General features: G+C 40.6%; 1 protein-coding gene across 1 annotated transcript; it reads right to left on the reverse strand.

The window, feature by feature from the left end:
- Positions 1–1,880: 1,880 nt before the first annotated feature.
- On the reverse strand, positions 1,881–6,725 carry LOC110502461 (zinc finger protein 436). The gene is made up of 2 exons (XM_021580487.2): positions 5,862–6,725; positions 1,881–3,586 (listed from the first exon to the last, which is right to left on the reverse strand). The coding sequence occupies exons 1-2, from the start codon at positions 6,235–6,237 to the stop codon at positions 2,637–2,639; spliced, it is 1,326 nt and encodes a 441-aa protein (XP_021436162.1). The 5' UTR covers positions 6,238–6,725; the 3' UTR covers positions 1,881–2,636.
- Between the last annotated feature and the right edge of the window lie 980 nt (positions 6,726–7,705).

The following is a 7,705-nucleotide window of genomic DNA, read 5'->3' on the forward strand; positions in this document are numbered from 1 at the left end:
ACTCTCAGAAAATGAGAAACAAGATTCTCTTGTCTGATGAAACCAAGATTGAACTATTTGGCCTGAATTCGAAGCATCACGTCTGGAAGAAACCTGGCACCATCCCTACGATGAAGCATGGTGGTGGAAACATCATGCTGTGGAGATGTTTTTCAGCGGCAAGGACTGGGAGACTAGTCAGAATCGAGGGAAAGCTGAACGGAGCAAAGTACAGAGAGAGCATTGATGAAAACCTGTTCCAGAGTGCTCAGGACTGGGGCGAAGGTTCACCCAACTACAGGAGAACAACCCTAAGCACACAGCCAAGACAACGCAGGAATTGCTTCGGGACAAGTCTCTGAATGGCCTTGAGTGGCTGAGCCAGAGCCCGGATTTGAACCAGATCGAAATCTCTGGAGAGACCTGAAAATAGCTTTGTCATGACACTCCCCATCCAACCTGACAGAGCTTGAGAGGATCTTCAGAGAAGAATGTGAGAAACTCCCTAAATACATGTATGCCAAGTAGACTCGAGGCTGTAATTGCTGCCAAAGGTGATTCAACAAAGTACTGAGTAAAGGGTCTGAATACTTATGTAAATGTGATAATTCAGTGTTATTGACTTTCAGAATATTTGATAAAATAAAACATTTGCTTTATCATCATGGGGTTTTGTGTGTAGATTGATAAGGAATTAAAACAAAAAAATCTATTTTAGAATATTACTAACATAACAAAATCTGTAAAAAGAAATGGGGTCTGAATAGTTTCCGAATGCATTGTATAATACCGCTTGCACCACCCTCGATCGCAAGGTACTACAGAGGGTGGTGTGGATGGTCCAGTATTTCACTGGGGGCGAGCTCCATGCCATCCAGGACCTCTATACCACACGGTGTCAAAGATCCCAGCCACCTAAGCCATAGACTGTTCACCCTGTGTCACGTTCTGACCTTCATTTCCTTTGTTTTTGTATTTAGTTAGTATGGTCAGGGCGTGAGTTGGGTGGGCAGTCTATGTTTGTTTTTCTATGTTTTGGGGCATTTCTATGTTTCGGCCTAGTATGGTTCTCAATCAGAGGCAGGTGTCATTAGTTGTCTCTGATTGAGAATCATACTTAGGTAGCCTGGGTTGCACTGTTTGTTTGTGGGTGATTGTCTATGTTAGTGGCTTGTGTCAGCACAGGTCTCATTTTGTAGCTTCACGGTCGTATTTGGTTTATTGTTTTTTTGTTACTCTTTTGTATAGTGTTCAGTGTTCTCTTTATTAAAATTCACTATGAACACACACCACGCCGCGTATTGGTCCTCTGATCCTGCTCGCCTCCCCTCTTCAGATGAAGAGGAGGAAGACCGTGACACCCTGCTACCGTACAGCAAGGGGAACCAGAGTGTAAAGTCTGGGACAAAAAGCCACCTGAACAGCTTCTAACCCCAAGCCATAAGACTACTGAACAGTTCATGATATGGCTACCCGGACTATTTGCATTGACCCTTTTTTGCACTAACTCTCTTACACCGACTTTATGCACACTCACTGGAATGACACAGTCCATTGAAACTCAATAAAATAAGACAGCGGGAGGCCGTTCAAACTGACATTCAAACTGACATACTCCATATTTAGTTCATGTTTAAAAAATAAATAAAATACAGCTGCATTTTTAAGTCAGCTTTATACAATTTGATTTCATGTGACATCAACAAAAGCACAATTTCTCAGTCAAAAATATGTGATAAGTGTGGGAGCAGCATATGTGTTTTCTCATGAACTTGAAGTCCATTTGATGTGATATATTCCATCCCACACTGGGAGCAGTGGTAAGGCATCTCCCCTGTGTTTATTACCTCATGGTCTTTCAGGTTCCCTAACTGGGTAAATATAACTCCACACTAACAATGTTTTCATCCAATATTTTTATGCGAGTAAAGTCATGCCATATAAAAACAAATTCAAAACAGATGTGATAGAAACAGGGAGTGTTGGTACAATTTCATAAATTCCGATGGACAACTTGTTTGTTCAACTTGGTGGGATTTTTTGTGTCTGTAAAATTAACTACGGAACAATTCTGGTGAAAACACTTTTATGCACAAATATTGATAGAATAACCATCATGTCGAAGCAAAGTTGCAGTGACATGATGATATGTTGTGCATCACGACTTCAAAAAGCATGCAATTTATTAGGCTACACATGAAATAAGTTATGATTGAATTACCATGGTGGTGAAAGTGCACGGTGATGAGCTTGATGCTGTCCAATAAATATTGTGTGTCTTAATTTGTATGCTGGCGACATGATGATCGGTGCTTGGCTGCCAATTGACAAATAAAAATGATCTTGAGATAGAGATAAAAATGGGATGGAAACATTACATTTTTTTATTTATTTGGTAGGCCTAAATTAAAAGTTATACGACTTAGTGCTTTTTATGTGCACTATGTCATCAAATATAGCTTTTTATTTGCAACAAGTCAGTTTGATGGAAATGCACCTCTGTTGGGAAAATGTGAATATTTTCATGCATATTTTTGAATATTCGCATGAAAATCTGTCACAAATTGGATGGAAACCTAGCTACTGGGAGCATTGATACATTTTCTCTCTAGTGTGGATTATTTTATGTGATTGCAGTTGCTTTAAACAGGTACATTTCAATCCACAGGAGGAGCAGTTGAAATAGGTTTCTCGCTTGTGTGTCTTTGCTCATGTTGTTTCAGTTTCCCTAACTTCTTAAAAGTCTTTTCACAATGAAAACAGTGGAATGGCTTCTCTACTGAGTGTATCCGTTCATGTTTTTTCAGGTTACTTGATGTGGAGAAGTGATTTCCACACTGGGAACAATGGTAAGGCTTTTCTCCTGTGTGTGTCCTCTTATGTGACTTCAGGTACCCTGCTTGGGTAAAACCCTTTCCACACTGAGAGCAATGGAAAGGCTTCTCTCCTGTGTGTATTCTCTTATGGTCTTTTAGGTTCCCTAACTGGGTAAAACTCTTTCCACACTGGGAGCATTGGTAGGGCTTCTCTCCTGAGTGTATTCTCTCGTGTTTTTTCAGGCTCCCTAACCGGGTAAAACTCTTGCCACACTGGGAGCATTGGTAGGGTTTCTCTCCTGAGTGTATTCTTGTATGTTCTTCCAGATGCCCTAACCGGGTAAAACTATTTCCACATTGGGAGCATTGGTAGGGCTTTTCACATGAGTGTATTCTTTTATGTTCTTCTAGATGCTCTAACCAGCTAAAACTCTTTACACACTCAGCACATTGATAGGGCTTCTCTCCTGTGTGTATTCTCTCATGTTTTTTCAGGCTCCCTAACCGGGTAAAACTCTTTCCACACTGGGAGCATTGGAAAGGCTTCTCTCCTGAGTGTGTTCTCTCGTGTGATTTCAGGGACCCTGATGAGGAAAATCTCTTTTCACATTGGGAGCAGTGGTAAGGCTTCTCCCCTGTGTGCATTCTCTTATGTTCTTTCAGGTGCCCTAACTGGATAAATCTCTTTCCACACTGAAAGCAGTGATGTGGTCTTGCTGGTTTGGACGTCTCTGGGTCTGGTTCCTCTGAGGGACTCGTCCCACTTTCAGAGTAAGAGCCTGGTCTCTCCCCTGCCAAAGTAAAACAGAGTATTTAGTTAAACAGAGGGTCTTTCCATGTCATTTCAGCAAGCCATGTCGCCCACCATCTCAGATTGTCCTGAAATCGTTTCTGTGGTTAGAAACAGATAAGTTTAGCATTCTTGAAACATATATTTTTTAAATATAATTTGATCTCTGAGAAATGAGCCAAAGCTATTGTTTTTTCACCCAAAGTTGCAAAGAAAATGTGATGATCCATTTAATAAACACAAGAGACAAGCTAAATGGATAAAAGGGTGTGGTGGCAGTAGAAGGAACAGTGGCCTCTAATGTGCAAAACATGGTACTTTCAAACATATTTACGGTAAAGAATGCAAGCAACTTCAATGGCTAATTTCTCTGAACAGAGGGAAAAACATCACCAGATTCACAGGGGATACATTACGAAGGTTGAAAAAGCAATACTTCAAGCTGGAGCTCCATACTACTTGTCAGAGATAGAGAACTGATACTGTATACTGGTTGTTGGGGGAGGGCTATTGATCATTTTATTGGATTCCTCATGTCTTACTCATTGGCAAATCAGATGTTAGGTACTATATTTATTTAAGATTATAAGATAAGAATTGCATAAATTAATATGGCCAATTTGTGTGGAATCAATTTGGGTGCAATCAATTAGCTGATTGTGGACTTTAGGAAAAAGCAGAGGAAGCACGCCTCTATCCACATCGACAGAACCGCAGTGGAGAAGGTGGAAAGCTTCAAGTTCCTCGGCGTACACATCACTAACAATCTGAAATGGTCCACCCACACAGACATTGTGGTAAAGAAGGCGCAACAGTGCCTCTTCAAACTCAAGAGGCTGAAGAAATTCAGGTTGGCCCCTAAGACCCTCAGAAACTTTTACAGATGCACAATTGAGAGCATCCTGCCGGGCTGTATCACCGCTTGGTACAGCAACTGCACCGCCCATAACCGCAGGGCTCTCCAGAGGGTGGTACGATCTGCACAACACAACACCGGGGGCACATTGCTTGCCCTCCAGGACACCTACAGCACCCGATGTCACAGGCAAAAAGATCATCAAGGACATCAACCACCCGAGCCACAGTCTGTTCACCCCGCTATCGTGCAGAAGGCGAGGTCAGTACAGGTGCATCAAAGCTGGGACCAAGAGACTGAAAAACAGCTTCTATCTCAAGACCATCAAACTGTTAAACAGTCATCACTAGCACATTAGAGGCTTCTGCCTATAGGCATAGACTAGAAATCAGTGGCCACTTTAAGGAATGGAACAATAGTCACTTTAATAATGTTTACATATTGCTTTACTCATCTCATATGTATATACTGTATTCTATTCAACTGTATTTAGTCAATGCCACTCCAACATTGCTTGTCCTAATATTTATATATTTCTTAATTCCATTCTTTTACTTTTAGATTTGTGTATTGTTGTGAATTGTTAGATACTACTGCACTGTTGGAGCTAGGAACACAGGCATTTCGCTACACCCGCAATAACATCTGCTAAATATGTGTATGTGACCAATAACATTTGATTTGATTCCTCAGAGATCATATTATATTTAAACAAAATAAATGGTTTCAGGAATGCTAAACTTGTCTGTTTCTAACAACATAACATAATTCAGAACAATCTGAGATGGTGGGGGTCGAAATCCTATTTCTTGTGCTTTTGTAAGGTAGAATGACTCCAGAGAGATCAGGGTTGTGTAAACGGAAGCAAACAGACCGAAATGGAGGGGGGGCAACTACCTGATCTTGTCTAATAAGAAATGCTTGTTTTCCTTTTAAGTTGCAAAACGTTTTGCTACGTTGTGCACTAATGAATATGACCCTGAATGAAACATTCATATGATAAACCTGTCTTCCTGTGAGGTTTAATCCAAATCAGATTCCTCAATAGTCTGAGGCCAGTTTTTTCACTACAACAAAGACAAACTGCAACAGATGAAAACCAAGTCTGGTATTGGCTCTATTCTAACACGTAGCATGTGTAATATTCTATGAACATTACCCTCGTTTTGGTACATAGAAATTAAACTAGTATGAATAAACAACTATTATATTCATACAGTGTGCAGGAATTCAAATATGATAGCTACCTTTATCATAGAAAGCATAAAGTGCTATTTTGTATGTATTTGATACATTGTTATGTTTTGTTGGTGGTCCCCACTCTTTGTAGCTTTAACAAAATAGTACAGTAAAACGTCAGTAGAATGACCCTTTTAAACCACACATTCAACAACTGCAAAGTTTTTGAGACAGTACTTACTGGTGCTAATCAGATCGCCAGTCTCCTCCTCCAATGTGACAGTAATCTCCCCCTCCTTCACTCCAAAAACGTATTGCTCTTCCTTCACTGCGACAGTCATATCATTCTCTTCCTCATTAACTCCAAAAACGGCATCCTCATTTCTCTTTTCCTCTTTGTCTTCTTTCACAGTAACGTCCTCCTCTTTCACTTGGAAAGCTTCGTTCTCTTCTTTCACTGCAACTTCTTTCTCTTCATCTTTCACTGTAACAGACTCACCCTCTACCTCTTTTTTTACGGTGACGGCTTCTTCTTCGTTCTCCACTTTCACGATAGTTTCTTTCTCCGTCCAACAGACCTCTTCTTTAGCAGGGGGGTAGTACATTAGTGAGCTCATGGTCGATGATGTTAGTTAGCTAGCGACTAGCCTAGTTCTACTGTAACCAGACAGTAAAGTTAGCTGACTAACAACAACAATTGCAATTAAATGGGGCAACTAGTAGATAAGACGGAAATGTTTCAAACACAGTGGCTAATAATCACCGAAAGCGTCTAAAGAGCTCCAATATTTCGGCTATGTTGGCTAGCAAGCTACCGAGATGGTTGACCAGATTTTGTTGTTGTTGAACAATCGTCCCGTCCACTAGATTATACGTCAGACTAGCAGCATCGCCTGAAAGACGCACATTGCCATCTGCTGACTAGAGTGGGTAACGCAGTTGGTAATTTATATGTATTTATTTTCTGACAAAAAGTGTTTCATTAACTAAAATTATTATTTGGAAACGTACAAAATGAAGCATGTGTTAATCAGTCCAGAGTTATGGATGCAACGACGAGAAGAGTAAGACAAATCAGACTATTGAGGTGAACCACAGGAATACCCAGCCAGCAGTAGCGGATTATTATTTTTTCCTATATTGTAACGTCTGCTTCCAACTCACACTCTCAAACACGTAGATCCCCTGAACGCAGCTCACTCTCCAGATCCCAATCACCTGCATTCTAATCACCTGTTCACACACACCTGTATGTCCTTATCACACACTATTTAATTAAAAACTATCATACACGGGAGGATCTTCTACCTACAGTATACGGCTACTATTTATACACTTTTTATAAAAAGGACATCAAATAGCCTAACAATAAGGGGGAAAAATTGTTGAACTCAGCGGGTTTTGTCTGGCTAATAACCTACACAAATAGGCTTCAAATGTTTTCACCACGACCTGTAAGGTCCTGTAAGGTCCAGGTTACGAGCCCGACTGTATTGCGCTGCACAACATTTTAACTACACCAGCGATAAAGGACTGTTGATATGCAACCACTCAACTCAAACGCGGGTTCATCATGTATGAACGAAATCGCAAACGGCATTTTTTGTTCAAATCTGCCAATTTATTAGCTGTCCAGTATCCAGACGACCCCACAGCTTCTCATACAGTTTATCTGTCCATAAGGTGTTGAGGCCGGAAATTAAGGAGAACTGCTGTATTTTAAGCACAACTCCCTTCTGCCCAATTTCCCTGATGTTGCCACGGTAATCAAGCTGTTTTTTTTCCATCTCTGTAACTGTGGCTTCCTTGGAGAGATTGTTTTCTAAGCTAAAACTCATACAGAACTACCATAATAAGCATTAGGCTCTCGGGCTGCGCTTTAAAATACCAGAATATGCTCCACTCTTTGCACTGGCGCTGGCATAGCCTGGATCACAGGCATTTGTTCACTGATAGCCCCTCATACTTTCAATCAGTTTCTTTTTTATTTTTCACCTTTTCAGTCACAGTCCTGAAGCCCAAGTACATGTGGAAATTAAAAACTTTATGAATGCCTTTTTGGAGGATTACTGTCAATGATTTATT

This window comes from Oncorhynchus mykiss, chromosome 23 (assembly GCF_013265735.2).
Source record: "Oncorhynchus mykiss isolate Arlee chromosome 23, USDA_OmykA_1.1, whole genome shotgun sequence".
Lineage (NCBI taxonomy): Eukaryota > Metazoa > Chordata > Actinopteri > Salmoniformes > Salmonidae > Oncorhynchus > Oncorhynchus mykiss.